The sequence below is a fragment of the Haliotis rufescens genome, unplaced genomic scaffold, assembly GCF_023055435.1.
Source record: "Haliotis rufescens isolate VD_foot unplaced genomic scaffold, xgHalRufe1.0.p SCAF_1, whole genome shotgun sequence".
Taxonomy (NCBI): Eukaryota; Metazoa; Mollusca; class Gastropoda; order Lepetellida; family Haliotidae; genus Haliotis; species Haliotis rufescens.
This window is the reverse complement of record NW_025963779.1, coordinates 21096035-21114866: the sequence shown is the minus strand read 5'-3', so window position 1 is coordinate 21114866 and position 18832 is coordinate 21096035. Positions and strand designations below refer to the sequence as shown.

At 44.0% G+C, this 18832-nt stretch overlaps 1 protein-coding gene across 19 annotated transcripts in view; it reads right to left on the bottom strand.

Moving 5' to 3' along the window:
- LOC124115793 (kinesin-like protein KIF13B) overlaps positions 1–18832 on the bottom strand; it is a 266352-nt gene that overhangs the window by 10691 nt on the left and 236829 nt on the right. For 8 of the 19 annotated variants that reach the window (XM_048392899.1, XM_048392906.1, XM_048392907.1 and 5 more), the window contains 14 exons: positions 17343–17489; positions 15927–16055; positions 14628–14792; positions 13459–13610; positions 12801–12933; positions 11981–12224; positions 11316–11442; positions 10645–10700; positions 9998–10128; positions 9639–9863; positions 7339–7545; positions 6877–6954; positions 5935–5967; positions 4802–4967 (listed from right to left, as the gene is read on the bottom strand). In XM_048392899.1, the coding sequence (XP_048248856.1) occupies positions 4802–4967; positions 5935–5967; positions 6877–6954; positions 7339–7545; positions 9639–9863; positions 9998–10128; positions 10645–10700; positions 11316–11442; positions 11981–12224; positions 12801–12933; positions 13459–13610; positions 14628–14792; positions 15927–16055; positions 17343–17489 (1993 nt within the window). Of the gene's footprint in view, positions 1–877; positions 908–4801; positions 4968–5934; positions 5968–6876; positions 6955–7338; positions 7546–9638; positions 9864–9997; positions 10129–10644; positions 10701–11315; positions 11443–11980; positions 12225–12800; positions 12934–13458; positions 13611–14627; positions 14793–15926; positions 16056–17342; positions 17490–18832 lie in introns of all 19 variants that reach the window. The other 11 variants (XM_048392916.1, XM_048392926.1, XM_048392929.1 and 8 more) reach the window with 5 other exon arrangements.

Sequence of the window (18832 nt, the reverse complement as noted above, 5' to 3'; positions counted from 1 at the left end):
CATGTATAGGCACTGTGTGACTGGTCACCGGTCACATTGGTCAGATGATATCACATGACACACTGGACAAGAAATTTCTTCCCATCCAATCACAGAGCTTTCACCCATCACATAAAAATCAGATCTTAGTGCTCACTACCGCTAAACAGGTCTGAGGACATCCCATTACAAGTCACGTCAGAACGACATTTCGCGAACTTTGACCTACAAATGAAATGACAAACAAGAAGTCAACATTAGCCAATCAGAAAGCCTCTTTTTTGAGCTACATGGCACTAGTTTCAAACTACGCTTTGAAATATATTTTGACACAGTGTTAGATTCAAATTTTGAAAACTGAAGAAAAGATCATTTTGGAATGTCTAATAGATGGCCTAGATTGTATGGCAGTACTTCCAACAGACTATGCATTGTCTCTTCTGTTTCAAATGCTTATCCCATAGAAGTGAGAGATAGATAATGATTTTGACGAAATCAGTCATACAGCCCACAACTTTTGTTCTGAATACGTGTTTTAGAGGCTGTGCATGATTAGAAAACACATTCTGACTGTCCCTTTCCTGATCTGGTAAGTAATCTTCTGATTGCTCGGATGAAAGATCGTTTTGATGTGACCCGTAATGGGATGTCCTCAGATCTTTGTTTTGCGGTAGTGAGAACTAAGATCTGACTTTAAATGAGTTTGGAACATTCCCAGTAATACCCACTCATATTCAGAGAACAATCCAACTACCCCCCCAAAAAAACCCCCCAAAAGTTTTAACTATGTTCCAGAAGTTAAGATGTTAGAGAGAGAGGTGGGGATTATTTCTGACAGAGACTGTTAATCTCATGCAGAAACTACATGCATGAAAACCTGGCGAGGAAAACAACTTACGAAAACAGAACCTTGCAAATGTAAACAGCTCTGTAAAGATGATACATGCTGCCATGAACATCGAGACATGAGGCAATGAAGTGGGTCTCTCACCAGACTCGGAACTTACACCACTGTTGGGACTATTGCTAAATGTGACAAGGTTTTGCCACTCACGTCTTTGTATTCAACTACAGTGACAATGGTCCTTAATTTCATAAATAAGGATAGTCATGATTTAAGTTTAAAAAGTAATTTTAACTTTTTCTTAGTAATTATTGTTCTTAGTGTGAAGATTTTTTTTTAATCAACAGTGATAATCATGAACATTTATTAAAAGTTTGGTTCAAAAGAGTGAACATTATTTAAAAAAAGTGTCTGAGTTCAAATTTTCTTTGAAATAGTCCGTGAAATGAAGTTTGGGTTACATGATGTTGGATGTGCTGGTGTTGTGTAGGAGTGTAGTTAGCAATGAGAGTGCAGAGACACGTTCCACCAAGCAACCTCAGCACCAGGAGTTCTAAGTTTACCTGGTGGAAGGGAACCAGGGAGTATCAATACTTCATGGGTTTGTATACACTATGTTTCCCCATCATTATGATAACATACTGGTGTGATGTACTGTAGTCATGTGGAGCCTTGTGGATGCCTGCTCTACATGGCCTTGAGGATGCCTGCTCTACATGGCCTTGAGGCTGCCTGCTCTACATGGCCTTGTGGCTGCCTGATCTACATGGCCTTGTGGCTGCCTGCTCTACATGGCCTTGTGGCTGCCTGCTCTACATGGCCTTGTGGCTGCCTGATCTACATGGCCTTGAGGGTGCCTGATCTACATGGCCTTGTGGCTGCCTGATCTACATGGCCTTGTGGCTGCCTGATCTACATGGCCTTGTGGCTGCCTGATCTACATGGCCTTGAGGCTGCCTGCTCTACATGGCCTTGAGGGTGCCTGCTCAACAGGGCCTTGTGGCTGCCTGCTCTACATGGCCTTGTGGCTGCCTGATCTACATGGCCTTGTGGCTGCCTAATCTACATGGCCTTGAGGATGAGTGCTCTGCATGACCTTGAGGCTGCCTGCGCTACATGGCCTTGTGTATGACTGATCTACATGGCCTTGTGGCTGCCTGCTCTACATGGCCTTGTGGCTGCCTGATCTACATGGCCTTGTGGATGCCTGCTCTACATGGCCTTGTGGATGCCTGCTCTACATGGCCTTGTGGCTGCCTGATCTACATGGCCTTGTGGCTGCATGCTCTACATGGCCTTGTGGCTGCCTGCTCTACATGGCCTTGTGGCTGCCTGATCTACATGGCCTTGAGGGTGCCTGCTCAACAGGGCCTTGAGGCTGCCTGCTCTACATGGCCTTGTGGATGCCTGCTCTACATGGCCTTGTGGATGCCTGCTCTACATGGCTTTGAGGCTGCCTGCTCTACATGGCCTTGAGGCTGCCTGCTCTACATGGCCTTGTGGATGCCTGCTCTACATGGCCTTGATGCTGCCTGCTCTACATGGCCTTGAGGCTGCCTGATCGACATGGCCTTGAGGGTGCCTGCTCAACAGGGCCTTGTGGCTGCCTGCTCTACATGGCCTTGTGGCTGCCTGATCTACATGGCCTTGTGGCTGCCTAATCTACATGGCCTTGAGGATGAGTGCTCTGCATGACCTGGAGGCTGCCTGCGCTACATGGCCTTGTGTATGACTGATCTACATGGCCTTGTGGCTGCCTGCTCTACATGGCCTTGTGGCTGACTGATCTACATGGCCTTGTGGATGCCTGCTCTACATGGCCTTGTGGATGCCTGCTCTACATGGCCTTGTGGCTGCCTGATCTACATGGCCTTGTGGCTGCCTGATCTACACGGCCTTGTGGATGCCTGCGCTACATGGCCTTGTGGCTGCCTGATCTACATGGCCTTGAGGCTGCCTGCTCTACACGGCCTTGTGGATGCCTGCTCGACATGGCCTTAAGGCTGCCTGATCTACATGGCCTTGTGGCTGCATGATCTACATGGCCTCGTGGATACCTGCTCTACATGGCCTTGTGGCTGCCTGCTCGACATGGCCTTGTGGCTGCCTGATCTACATGGCCTTGTGACTGCCTGATCTACATGGCCTTTTGGCTGCCTGATCTACATGGCCTTGTGGCTGCCTGCTCTACACGGCCTTGTGGATGCCTGCTCGACATGCCTTAAGGCTGCCTGTTCTACATGGCCTCGTGGATACCTGCTCTACACAGCCTTGTGGATGCCTGCTCTACATGGCCTGTGGCTGCCTGATTTACATGGCCTTGTGGCTGCATGATCATCATGGCCTTGAGGCTGCCTGATTTACATGGCCTTGAGGCTGCCTGCACTACATGGCCTTGTGGATGCCTGATCTACATGGTCTTTTGGCTATCTGATCTACACAGCCTTGTGGCTATCTGATCAACACAGCCTTGTGGCTATCTGATCTACACAGCCTTTTGGCTATCTGATCTACACAGCCTTGTGGCTATCTGATCAACACAGCCTTGTGGCTATCTGATCTACACAGCCTTGTGGCTATCTGATCAACACAGCCTTGTGGCTATCTGATCTACACAGCCTTTTTGGCTATATGATCTGCACAGCCTTTTGGCTATCTTATCTACACAGCCTTTTGGCTATCTGATCTGCACAGCCTTTTGGCTATCTGATCTACACAGCCTTGTGGCTATCTAATCTACCCAGCCTTTTGGCTATCTGATCTACACAGCCTTTTGGCTATCTGATCTACATGGCCTTGTGGCTATCTGATCTACATGGCCTTGTGACTGCATGATCTACACAGCCTTGTGGCTGCCTGATCTACACCTTGCTTGCAAGTGAGGCAATGGATGGGTTCCTTACTACACCACAGAGTAGCTGTATGTTTTCACAGGAGATGGAGGAAGGTAGTGTTTACACCCCCCAAGTGTTGATGGGGACCATGACAAGGGGACGTGGATGATCTGTGAGTGTTAACAGCTGATATGAGCAATGTGAGAACCAACTGAAGTCAGCAATGTGAGAACCAACTGAGGTCAGCGATGTGAGAACCAACTGAGGTCAGCGATGTGAGAACCAACTGAGGTCAGCGATGTGAGAACCAACTGAGGTCAGCGATGTGAGAACCAACTTAAATGTGAGAACCAACTTAAATGTGCCTGATTGAGGAGTTAGACTGTCAGTGCGACATCAGCAAATACAACCATTTCTAATTGGTCAGTAAACTCTACATATGAATTAAAATAAAATTGCATATACCAATTTTTTTGGAAAAATTGCTTGTTCAAAGTCATGAAAAACATAACCTTAATAATCTATATATGAACTGAAGAATAAGTTAACATTTTGAACTTCATCATCATTGGATTGTCAATATCGAGGACAAAATTAACGTCCTTGAGTATAGAAGCAAGAAAAGTAACTACACTGTTTATTTGCATTAAATTGATAGCTTTACATAATACAACAAAATGTAGGCATAGCCTTAAAACAAGATATGATTCTGTATCAGCCCTAGAAGCATAAACATTTGAGGCAAGCGAGCATATAACCATGGCGACCATACACACAGGAAGTGGGTGAAGAATCATGGGATACATCGTTGACGAAGCAATATCGCATGTTATAAAATTTGATGTAGTGGAGGTACATGAAATAACAAAAAATTCCAGAATAACTACAATTCAGTCATCATCTCCCTAGATATGCGAAATCAATTTACAGACGTCGTCGAAAACAAATGAAAGCAAATGTTCTGATCTACGCTAGGATTTTGAGGGTGATTTTGATGTGACCTGTCTACTTGTGTATTGACTGCGAAACAATGCGGAGACTTGAAGCCGTCTATACACTTGGCGGTGTGCAATAATCAAGCTGAACTTAAAATAGTTGCTGCCAAACAAAAACAGAAATTGGGTGACACTGTCAGTTAACCCACCTAGGCCGACCGAAAGCTTTTTAAGACGACCCACTTCCCTGCGGTAAGACGCGATCATGGACTCGTTCACGTCGGAAAATGCTCGTTGCCGAAACTCACCCGCAAAAGTCGGGGATTTTGACAATGCGGCATCACTGGTGAGATCCTGGATGCTGTCAGCTCGCATCTGCAACAGGAAGGAGAACATGACACAGGCTTGGATATGGTTTAACCCTGGGAAGGAATGGACTTTTGTGCATGCAACAAACAAATGGCGTCGGTAACACTGCATCTCTGACGAAACACGTGGTCAAAGCGCCACACAATTCATAAAATTCATCATGTGACAATATTAACTGTATTGCAGAAAGACATTGTGGTATTTCGAGTTCCTAAGAAATAATGGTGTACATGCAATTAGCTCCGGAAAACTTCACGTGATCGGTGCATGAACAGTTAACAATTTGATCTCCGTGATATTTTATACACATACATAATTTGTGAAAAAAATTGTAAGTTTGGGAGGGTAAGAATAATAGCGTAATTTTAGGCCCAAAAGTGCAATTTTAGATTTAAAAGTGTAATGGTTGGCATCCCTGTCATCCTAATGATTTGAACAAAACATAAGGTCATCATAAGAAGAAACATACACGACAAAGTCCAGCTCCCCAGTCTGTCAATTTCAGAGAAGATGATTCCAGTGCCAAAAATGTATTTTGAGGGAACTTTAACATGCAGGAAGAGCTGAGTGGCTATATATAGCTGCCAATGGTGGCCATATTGAAAATCAGAATAAATTTTTTTCAAATTCAGATGTGATCATTGGTAGAAAAAAGCATAGGAAGAGCAGTGGTCTCTGGGGAGATGATGTTTACAGAGAGAGGGTGCATTTTTGGAGAGAATTGTAAAGCACGGTTCAAAGTGCAAATATGTGTGTTAAGACGCAGTACTAACTACAAACTTGAACCCCTTTACAAATCTACACAAAATTCTCCTGAATTCATAAAAATATTTTGGAGATGAAGTCAAAAATGTTAAAAGTTTATGGCCGACATCAGACATTAGACGACTTGCTATGTCATAAGCTCTCATGGCCTTTCAGGCTGGGTGAGCTATTTATCTATTTAAAACAGAGAGGGCCTAGAGAGTGTTACCTGATCTTCAAGCTTGGTGGGTGAGGTTAGCATCTGTGGAAGCAAGAAGATTTGTTTGAGAAGACCCTATTCCAGCAATATTACAGCGGGGGACACCAGAAATGGGCTTCACACATTTTACCCATGTCGGGAATCGAACCCGAGTCTTCGGCGTGACGAGCGAACGCTTTAACCACTAGGCTACCCGACCGCCCCTAACTACATGAGAGAGCACTTCCTTGAATAAACTTGAATCCAAGTTTTGGATTGGTTTTGACCGACTTCAAAGACTAATCAGTAATTTTTAATTGTAAACACACCAATGTTCAATAAGTGCTGTGTTTCAAGAAGTACAGACATCAAACACAACTGTCGGAACTGTCTGCAGGAAGGTAAACATACATTCCATCTTGTAACCAATCTAATGTGTTGAATCAATTAGTTAATCAAAATGTCTGGTTCATGTTTCGATTATCTTATCCAGCTGTTGATCTGGTGCCAATATTAGAGACTTCAGATAAGCTGCACAGCAGAAAATGATTCAGGAATTACCAAGATACTTGAGAAGTTACCATGACAGAAACTGAGGCAGTCATAGCTGTCTGCAGTATGATTACCAGATGTTACGGTACACTGGAAAACACACTGTGTTATTAATAGATTCCGAAAAAGTTGTTTGAGAACTGTTTGATATTATTTCATCACTGGATTTACCAACCGATTGCAGATCTTTGACATACCAAATACAAACTATATAAAGATGTGGCATTTATTCCAAGATGTTATAAAGCAGAGTCTCAGATGGCAAACATTGGAAAGTTATTTTTAAGTCTATTGCAAACTACAAGATGAGAGATGAGTTCATAAAGCACACCAGTGAATATATTCAATAAACTGTCACACTAGAACATTAAAAATATGGAAATGTCTGTCCACAGTGGGATGTTCATGAAGATAGCAAACCTGATTGATGTTAGGGACACTGGTGGTCTTCCGTAAAGATCTCCCACTGACGGCGAGGTGTTCCTTAACAGCGACCTCCTGTTGGACACACAAGAGGATATGAGTGAGTATTGTTTTATGCCGCTTTTAGCAAATTTAAAAAAAATCATCTCCTGTCACGTTAACAAGCTTCTCCCCTCTACTGAATTAGGAAGTGCCCCACCCCCACTGAGTAATGAAGTGCCCCACCCCCACTGAGTTATGAAGTGCCCCACCCCCACTGAGCCAGGAAGTGCCCCACCCCCACTGAGTTATGAAGTGCCCCACCCCCACTGAGTTATGAAGTGCCCCACCCCCACTGAGCCAGGAAGTGCCCCAACCCCACTGAACCAGGAAGTGCCCCTGCCCTCACAATGAGCTAGGAAGTGCCCTGCCCTCCACTGAGTCAGGAAGTGCCCCATCCCCACTTCGCCTTACACTGACCTGACGTAGTCTATCAATGGTAAGGATGCTCTCCACGGCCGAGATGCCCTTGATGTACTTCTCGATGTAGGTCTCCCCATCCACAGCCTTGGTCTCGTTCTGACTAGCGGCCATCTGGGCCAGGGTCTCCATACCCTCCAGGTCCTCTGACCCCTTTGGAATGTTGGACACGACCTCATAGGTGATACCACTGGCATACAGGTAGTCCTGGAAAGAAGCAGGCATTGACATTGAGGACGAGATCTTGCAACTTTCCATCTAGTAATTGAGTTTCTATGCATATCTATCACAGCTGAGATTTGGTCCTGTACTTATGCATCCAATTATCCCACCCCTTCCAAACTAAAAATATGACACACAAACTACCCCTTCAATGAACCTGTTCTTTAGGATTGTAGGTATGACCCCGCCAATGAACAAAGTGCAATGTGCCCTTACCCTCTGATGAACCCAGCACAATGTACCCCTACCCTCTGATGAACCCAGCACAATGTACCCCTACCCTCTGATGAACCCAGCACAATGTGCCCCTACCCTCTGATGAACCCAGCACACTGTACCCCTACCCTCTGATGAACCCAGCACAATGTGCCCCTACCCTCTGATGAACCCAGCACAATGTGCCCCTACCCTCTGATGAACCCAGCACAATGTGCCCTTACCCTCTGATGAACCCAGTACAATGTGCCTCTACCCTCTGATGAACCCAGCACAATGTACCCCTACCCTCTGATGAACCCAGCACACTGTACCCCTACCTTCTGATGAACCCAGCACAATGTGCCCTTACCCTCTGATGAACCCAGCACAATGTACCCCTACCCTCTGATGAACCCAGCACACTGTACCCCTACCTTCTGATGAACCCAGCACAATGTGCCCTTACCCTCTGATGAACCCAGCACACTGTACCCCTACCCTCTGATGAACCCAGCACAATGTGCCCCTACCCTCTGATGAACCCAGCACAATGTACCCCTACCCTCTGATGAACCCAGCACAATGTGCCTCTACCCTCTGATGAACCCAGCACAATGTGCCCTTACCCTCTGATGAACCCAGCACAATGTGCCTCTCCCCTCTGATGAACCCAGCACAATGTGCCCCTACCCTCTGATGAACCCAGCACACTGTACCCCTACCCTCTGATGAACTCAGCACAATGTGCCTCTACCCTCTGATGAACCTCGTACAATGTGCCCCTACCCTCTGATGAACCCAGCACAATGTGCCCCTACCCTCTGATGAACCAAGTACAATGTGCCCCTACCCTCCGATGGACCTCGTACAATGTGCCCCTAACCTCTGATGAACCCAGCACAATGTGCCCTTACCCTCTGATGAACCCAGGACACATACCTATCCCCCTGATGAACCCATGTACCTATCCCTCTGATGAACCCAGCACAATGTGCCTCTACCCTCCGATGAACCCATGTACCTTCCCCTCAAATGAACCCATGTACCTATCCCTTTGATGACATAGTTCAGTCTACACCTACCCCTCCGATTAACCCATGTACCTATCCCTCTGATGACACAGTTCAGTCTACACCTTCCCCTCCGATGAACCCATGTACCTATCCCTCTGATGACAAAGTTCAGTCTACATCTACCCCTCTGATGAACCCATGTACCTATCCCCCTGATGACACAGTTCAGTCTACACCTACCCCTCCGATGAACCCATGTACCTATTCCCCTGACGACACAGTTCAGTCTACACCTACCCCTCCGATGAACCCATGTACCTATCCCTCTGATGACACAGTTCAGTCTACACCTACCCCTCTGATGAACCCATGTACCTATCCCTCTGATGACACAGTTCAGTCTACACCTTCCCCTCTGATGAACCCATGTACCTATCCCTCTGATGACAAAGTTCAGTCTACACCTACCCCTCCGATGAACCCATGTACCTATCCCTCTGATGACAAAGTTCAGTCTACACCTACCCCTCCGATGAACCCATGTACCTATCCCTCTGATGACACAGTTCAGTCTACACCTTCCCCTCCGATGAACCCATGTACCTATCCCTCTGATGACACAGTTCAGTCTACACCTACCCCTCCGATGAACCCATGTACCTATCCCCCTGATGACACAGTTCAGTCTACACCTACCCCTCCGATGAACCCATGTACCTATCCCTCTGATGACAAAGTTCAGTCTACACCTACCCCTCCGATGAACCCATGTACCTATCCCCCTGATGACACAGTTCAGTCTACACCTTCCTCTCCGATAAACCCATGTACCTATCCCTCTGATGACACAGTTCAGTCTACACCTACCCCTCCGATGAACCTGTTCTTGAGGATGTTGGTGAAGGAGGACAGGCTTTGCTTCTTGTAGATGTTGATGCAGACACGCTTGCGGAGGACCAGCTCCATGGATGCGGGGTGACTCAGGCGGACAACTGCCTTTAGGATGACATATATCCTCTCGTTGGCGGGCGTTAATCGGTTCAGGTGGGGAGAGTCGTGGATGGAGGAATCCCAGGATACCAGTGCACATACCTAAAGATGCATAGCATCAAAGTTCAATGCCTAATTTTCACATAAGAAGGAAACCAAATAAAATGGCTTTTAGGCTTTTTTTCTGAAGATTATTCAATAATATTTGGTGACAATAAGACATCATTCCAACTCACATTTTCCTTTTCAGTGAAGCTCTTGATGATCGGCAATGAGACAAACTGGGCTCCATGTTCCTTGGGGAGGATGGAGTTGATACCAGCAGCTTGGGAGCCTTCCTTGGCACTAGGGGTGCTCATGTCCTCCGCTGCAGTGTACAGAACAGGGTTGACATACAGAAGAAGGTTGACATACAGAACAGGGTTGACATACAGAACAGGGTTGACGTACAGAACAGGGTTGACATACAGAACAGGGTTGACACTCAGAACAGGGTGACATACAGAACAGGGGTGACATACAGAACAAGGTTGACATACAGAAGAAGGTTGACATACAGAACAGGGGTGACATACAGAACAGGGGTGACATACAGAACAAGGTTGACATACAGAACAGGGGTGACATACAGAACAGGGGTGACATACAGACTTGGCGGGCCCATTGTAACCCACATTAACATGTACAGGAAGGGGGTGACATACAGACCAGTGGGTAACATACAGAACTGGCAGGACCATTGTAACCCACATCAATATGTACAACTGAAAAGACTATTGTGATATTTGAACCAGGAGTGTATATGTTTAATGCAATTGTCAACTGACTTCATCTACATGGTTTTTTTTTATTGTGAATATGTCTGAGTGTGTGCAAGACTTACCATTAAGATCTAGGAAGAGAACTGGGGAGTGCTCCTCCATGTCATGTGGGGGGTCCCTGCAATCAACAAGGACATTTTACCTCAGGACACACACACATAGACTCACACACATGTTGTAGTTTGAACTCAGTGTTAATCAGTATTTCAGTTACATCACAGGAGTCCGCTGGATGTGGGAGTCTCGCCTGCTGTGACACAGGCCTGATGAGCTTACCACTTTGGTTAAACCCACAGGCATGGGTATAGTTCTGACAAACCAAGAAGCATGATCAGCGACACCAAGGATTCAAACCAAGGATCATCAGATTCTGGCAAACTTAAGGGTCAAACTCAGTACCGCAACTTGCGGAGTCTCAGATGACAAGGACACTTAAGCCCTAAAGTAAGTTTCAGAATCTGCTGTACAAAAATATGTTTACAAATGCTTGTTTACTTAATTGAAACTCTCAAAGTGCACATGTAAAGTGATTGTTGGTATCAGGCAAGTGTTAGATGATGGGAACAGGGAAAAAAGGAAAGCAGGTGCCCTGGTATGTTGGTAATTAGCCAAGGAGCAGTAGGAGTCAGCACCCAAGTCATGGTGATCTGTTTCTCAGAACAGAAAGGACCAATCAGAGGATGGGAAAAGGGAATCTATAGATGTGCTTGTGTGACATGCTTCAAGGACGTACCAGTCCGCAGGTGCCCCTGGTATACTGCTTCCAGGGGCGGGGACCAGAACGGCATTCCTTTCCTCTGTCAGACACACCCACTGCTCGATGAGTGCTCGTTCCCTCTCAGAATCAGCCTCAGATTTATCTGAAATCATAATAGATAAAACAGTTGCCTGAGTTTTTAATGTTGACAACAGTGACTGTAGGCAGTGAAAAGTGTGAGCAAGTTGGTGCGCCATGATTATTGGCAATGATTGGCAAATGGCTAAATAAGGAGCTATGATTATTGGTAATGACTGGTACCTGGCTTGTTGATGTGCTATGGTTATTGGTAATGAATGGCAAATGGCTTGTTGATGAGCTATGGTTATTGGTCATGAATGGTACCTGGCTTGTTGATGAGCTATGCTTATTGGCAATGAATGGCAAATGGCTTAGAAGGAGCTATGGTTATTGGTAATGAATGGTAAATGGCTTGTTGATGAACTATAATTTATGTGTAATGACTAGTACCTGGCTTGTTGATGAGCTACGGTTATTTGTAATGAATGGTAAATGGCTTGTTGATGTGCTATGATTATTGGTAATGACTGGGACCTGGCTTGTTGATGAGCTATGATTATTGGCAGTTACTGGTACCTGTAAAGCCTGCCTGTATATCCATCACTGGAAGTGACACTTACCTGGCTTATTAATGAGCTTCTGAATCTGCTCATCCAAGTAGTCTTTCCTCCTCTTGAGGGCATCAGACCAACGCTCACGGAGATGATTCAAATCCTCCTCTTGGTAACTGTCCAGACCTTTCTGAAGTTTGGATCGTACAGATATGGAACCAATAGAAACTGATGTGATTGCCTCACAGATGAGAGGCAGTGTCCCAGAGTTGGCCACGGGCTTGACACGCACCAGGATGCGCCGGGAGTGACCCTGTTGAGAGAGAAGAAAAATGAGAGAGAGCTTTCAACATGTAGAAATAATACCCCAGTTTTGCCAGGACAGAATAATCTTGTACAGGCAAAACAGAAGCTGACATATGTAGCCTTTTTTTCATGTCTACATGTGTGTGTGTGTGTGTGTGTGTGTGTGTGTGTGTGTGTGTGTGCGTGTATACTAGTATGGACTAATGCCGGCTTTATAGTGCCAACCTACTGAGATAACATGTCACAGTTTAATATGAAGACCCACTCCAACAGAGTATGCTGACTCTGAGCTGACCAGTCTCTGTTTCCGCCCCTTAATGCCGACCGCCAGGCATGATAACAACAAGAACCATCTTTTAACGTCTTTTGGTATGGCTTGTAAGGGATTTCAATCAGTGTGCCTTAAAGATCTCTTTAAGATCCCCCAGTTTTTGCAAGCTTGTCTGGATGTCCCCTAGCCTTATTCATCATGCATTATGTCAGTTATACGACGGCAAGGTATACAATAAATGGGTTTGACACATTGTACACATAGGGAATCAACCACTTGGCTGCCCTGGACTAGTGTTGTCTGCATGCTGACCTGTCTGAGTTGGAAGACACCAGCGGTGGGGACATCAGGTTTTGGCATGACTTCAACAGGCATGTACTCTCCCTGGTCATTCAGCTCATGCACCTCGGACCAGAACTCAATCTTCCTCATCACCTCATTCCATCTGAAACATGAGGAGACTTGTACAGTATTATGGACACATGTCATATTACACCTTATGAAGACATCTTGCCAATTGTGTCACAATAAATGATGGCATGAGTGAGGCATTAAATGTTGTTTGACACTGCTCTCTGAACACAACAACTGTTGCACCATTGCCTGTAAATAGTTGTTTGTTTGTTGTTTAACGCTGCACTCAACAATAGTTCAGGTAAATGATAGTGGTTTGAAAAACATCGAGTCTGGACCAGACAATCCAGTGACTGACATTATGAACATCGATCAACGCAATTGGGATAAGATTTTTGGGTATGACTTAGCCATGGGATCGAACCACAGACATTCTGCTCTTCGGGTTGATGCTCTATCAACTACACCAGGGAGTTGTTACACACTTGTACACATTCTAAAACCCATATCCTTATTTTTCCTGACTCTTACTGCAAAACATGGGGGGATTTGGAACCTGGCTTTGAAAGTCCATGAGTGTAAGCAGTACACAGACCAGTAGCTGCATGACCCTCACCTGTCTGACAGTGTGCGTGTCTTGGCCTGTGCCGACTCCATCATGGTCCCGTTGAGGCCGAAGCCCTGACTTCTATGGCCCCACACTTCTATAGACAGCGCACCTTCAGAACAATGCTCGATGAACTCCTCCGATATCGGGATGCGGATGTCCTGACAAAGGTATTGGATGGTTAACATTGACATATCAACCAGAAGATGGGCTCCTGTGGCTCCACACTTCTATAGACAGCACCTCGAGAACAATTCTCTATGAACTCTTCAGATACTAGGAGGTAGATGTTCTGTTAGCATCAGCACACATCTGTCTACAGTAGCCCCTTCATTAACCATTTACTAGGCAAGGCTTAACTATATAATGAGTATTAACTTGAAGTGTGGTCCTTGCCTTTAAAACATAACAGCACTAGTTGGTAAAGACAAATCTGTAAACTAAGCAAGTGAGTAAATGACAGGGGTTGTTGTTGAGGACGTTTCAGATGCAATAAGATCAAAGCCAAAAGTATTTCCAAGGTAATGTCTGAGTTTGATTCTGGTCCAAATAAACCAGCAGCCTACAGAGAAGACCAGGTGTTCATCAAGTTAAGAAGACACTAGCTAAAAGCAACAACATAATGATATGTAAAAATGGAAACATGATCAGCCTGATTCTGTGGAACCATATGCAAGTTAAATATGCTACACCTTTAATTTCCTCTTATTTCATACATTTACCTGATCAGGTAAACTGTCTCCTGCTTACTATTTATGTTTACCCTGACAAAATGCTCATTTCCCTGACCTTCAAGCAACATTGCCCTGACCTTCAGGCAACATTTCTCTGACCTTCAAGCAACATTGCCCTGACCTTCAAGCAACATTTCCCTGACCTTCAAGCTACATTTCCCTGACCTTCAAGCTACATTGCCCTGACCTTCAAGCTACATTTCCCTGACCTTCAAGCTACATTGCCCTGACCTTCAGGCAACATTTCTCTGACCTTCAAGCAACATTGCCCTGACCTTCAAGCAACATTTCCCTGACCTTCAGGCAACATTGCCCTGATCTTCAAGCTACATTGCCCTGACCTTCAGGCAACATTTCCCTTTGACCTTCCCCTTGATAGGTGCATGACTTTCATGACGTAGTACCTTGGACATGATCACTTGTATGTGAATTTATTCAACTCACATTTTCATGGTTGAATATAAAGGAGACAGTGTCCTGTTTGGTGATGATCTCTGGGTTGACCTCTGGAGGTACCACCATGGGGTCTCGCTCTCCCCAGAAGGAGTACTGACAGAACACAAAGTTACACAAGGCTGGTGGCAGACCTCGGGCTTCTCGGATCTTGATCTGCAAAACCAGAAGTGCACATATATTAAATAGAATACAGCCAACAAGGAAACTGACATACAGTAAACTATGGTTATAATGAACTCAAGGGACCACTAATTCTAGTTCGATATAATCCTAGTTCGCTGTAAACACATATACAGCATATGTACAGCAAATAGTCATGTCAAAGAAAATGAGTTTGTTATATCCGTCAGTTTGTTATAAGCGTGCTCGAGACAAAAGTAGTTTACTGAAATAACACATCCAAGATAAAGGACTTTTTGAGAAAATAGGATATCATTCAGATAGAACATTGCAATTATGAGAGATCCTTGATATAATTGGAGATCCTTAAAGATGCCAATGAAATTATGGGAGATCCTTGAAAGGTCCATTGACATAATGGGAGATCCTTGATAGAAGATTTGACATAATGGGTGATCCTTGATAGAAGACTTAATATAATGGGAGATCCTTGATAGAAGACTTGTCATAATGGGAGATCCTTGATAGAAGACTTAACATAATGGGAGACCCTTGATAGAAGACTTGACATAATTGGAGATCCTTGATAGAAGACTTGACATAATGGGAGATCCTTGATAGAAGATTTGACATAATGGGAGATCCTTGATAGAAGACTTGACATAATGGGAGATCCTTGATAGAAGATTTGACATAATGGAAGATCCTTGATAGAAGACTTGACATAATGAATGATCCTTGATAGAATACTTGACATAATGGGTGATCCTTGATAACAGATTTGACATAATGGGAGATCCTTGATAGAAGATTTGACATAATGGAAGATCCTTGATAGAAGACTTGACATAATGAATGATCCTTGATAGAAGACTTGACATAATGGTTGATCCTTGATAACAGATTTGACATAATGGGAGATCCTTGATGGAAGATTTGACATAATGGGAGATCCTTGATAGAAAACTTGACATAATGAATGATCCTTGATAGAAGACTTGACATAATGGGTGATCCTTGATAGAAGACTTGACATAACGGGTGATCCTTGATAGAGAATCTTAAGATAATGGGAGATCCAAGACAGACGACATTGACTTAATGATATTGATCCTTGATAAAGGACCAAGATATTATTAAAGTTCCTTCACATTCCATAGAACGTACCCGGACCATCAGTGGGGCTCCCATGGGCACATTATTATCCTCCTCCCCGTTGTCAGATGTCAGGTCCACATAGCGGTCCAGTACAGCGCCACCCATCTTGGACACCTCCACGTGAAGCTTCCCTGCAACCTACAGACAGGACCAGAATTAGTTGGCAACAGGAACTATTAGCTGGACAAACACAAATCTTCAAACGTGAGTAGCAATACTGTGTAGGAGTTCATCAAAGGAAGAGGTTCATGTCAACAAGGTTGTGCATGTCTGTTGGTATATATGAAAATTATGTGAAGGACCTTGAGAAATTAAAGCCTAATTCTTGTGTTGGTTGGAACATCAGCTTACAAATGAAATATCAAACAAAAGCTATCACTGTTAATGATTACAAGAATACCACTTCTATTACATCATTGCAGTAAGTCCTGTATTTTGACTGTCATCAGACAATAAATATCTTTAGATTTTCAACTGAAGTCCTCTCCACTTTGAGCTATCTATTATCAATTGTTCTTCCACTGTCACATGCGTGGGAAATACTCACTTCCTTCCAATAATCAGGTGCAGATGATTGGGGAGTTGGGTGGAAGAAGTGAGGTTTTCCACCATGCATGTAAATGGGTGCATTGGAGGGCGGGATACTATTACTTGCACAACTGACTATGGATAGTTGACAGTAAAGATGATATCTGTTGACTTCCATAGTATGATGAAAGCCAAAATACAGGATTTATGGCAATGACGTCATAGAGGTAGAGCAAGAATTTAAAGATATCATGAGCTTGGATCCCTGCCATGTGGGTACAAGGACATGGAATCAGCCAAGTCACTAAGTAGGATGACCTGATCAAAAATTGTTTAACATGCCCAGATGTTATTTATTGGAAAGAGATTTATTGGAAAGCTGTTGACGGCTGCATGAATGAATGACCGACTACAGAAGACGACAGATTTATAAAACAAACAGACCAGGGCTGTAAGTGTATGAATGCATCCACTATCTATGAGGAGGTGAGGGGAAAGGTGGTTTGACATCGCAGCAAAGATTATTGCACTTTTATAGCGACGTGCAGGCATGTGTGTTGTGTGTATGTGTGGTTGCTTGTACTTGTCTGGAGTAATGCTGATTTTATAGTGCTAGCCCCCTGAGATACCATGCAGCAGTATAACATGAATACCCCACTCAGACACAGTATACTGACTCCGAGCCTACCAGTCCTTGTGTAAGCCCCTTAATGCTGAGCGCCAGTAACAACAAGTACCATCTTGTAACGTCTTACGGTATGCAGCTGGCAAGAGACACAAGAAATAGGCTTCACACCTTGTACTCATGTGGGGAATCAAACCCAGGCCTTTGGTGTGAGGAGCGAATGCATTAACCACTAGGCTAGCCACCCCCTGTAAATGTACAACGGCACCCACCTCGCCTTGTTGGCTGATGATTGGTACATGGTAGTCCAACTTCACATCATAAAATAAACACTCCAGAAAGATATTGGCTACCCCGATGAGGTTGTGGTTTTCCTGAGACTCGTAGAAAGGGTCGCCTTTGACTGGTGGACCCTCATCCTGTAGGAAAACACAGTCAATGAAATGAAAAACAACTGACTATTCACATACATTAACTCAGATGAGTGAAATCTAGACAGTAATGAGATAGTATAACTCAATTTATCTCTTAACTACAATCTCTCTTTACTACGATCTCTCTTTACTACGATCTGGTTCCTGAGATTATCTATTTCATTACATTACAGAATCATCAGATGCAACCAATCTGTTACGGTATATTTTGTATTTCATGTGAATCAGAAGCTGATTATTATTTTCTGGACAAAACGTTAGACTTGTGATGTGGATGAAAGAGTGTCAATTCCCATAGCCAGTTATTAGTGAAAACTTGGATCACACAGTCCATTTCCAACAAAAATGTGCTGAAATAAAAAGGCCCTGTTTTATATAACGAAGCAAAAAACTTTGATGGCAAAGCTTATTTCTTAATTTTCAAAGAATCTTGTTTGCAAGCTTTAAGCCTAATAATTCCCATCTGAGTAAAAACACACTTCCTCCTAATTGGTTCGCTGTGAGTTAAAGCCAGGCCGCTTTCCACAACTCCTTGAAAAGGATTAGGCCATGCTATTTAGTAATGGTGCTTTGATAAAAACATGTGGACCACAGAACTGAAGAAGACAATATTGCAGCTGAGCTACCATCGACCAGAGCCAAGTGACAGACTTCAAGACCCACGAATGAAGAGAGGCACATCACTTGAAGCAAATTAACATACTGACGACTATCAATGAATGACAGATGGGGAGGTGGAAAATAATCGGAGAAATATGAAGCTGTGGTCAATGATAGAGAACCAGCGAGAGAGAGTTGGTGAAGACAATGTTGCGCTGACATCGACAACTTACCTCTTGCAGTCACTAGTGTTATACAGCTGAAACTAGGTGCTGACAATCTCCAAATGAAATGTCTAATAGTAGCTTGTCCATGTGACTGCATGAATATGTAAACTGACTTATACAGTACTTGAATATTCATTTCAATAGGATGTTCAGAATTTGCTTCAGCAGCAGAATCTTTAAGTTTTAGAAGATATTCAAAGATACCTGTCTCATAACTCAAAATCGTTCCCAAATTCTACCAGAAATATGCTTTCTAGGAATTAACCAAATCTGTTTTATCCTGTAAACAAACGCCAACATGCTGAGATCTCAGTGTATCAATCACATGATATATCCAATACAACGTATGCTTTTCTGAATTTTTGTACGAGTTAATGGTACATTTCTGTGTTTTTTAAAGATAGAGGATATTCTCACACTGTTTGTTTCACTATGATAAGTTTCTGTTCTCACATACAGTCAACACACAGAGTTGGATATGATGATAATTAAAAATTAATA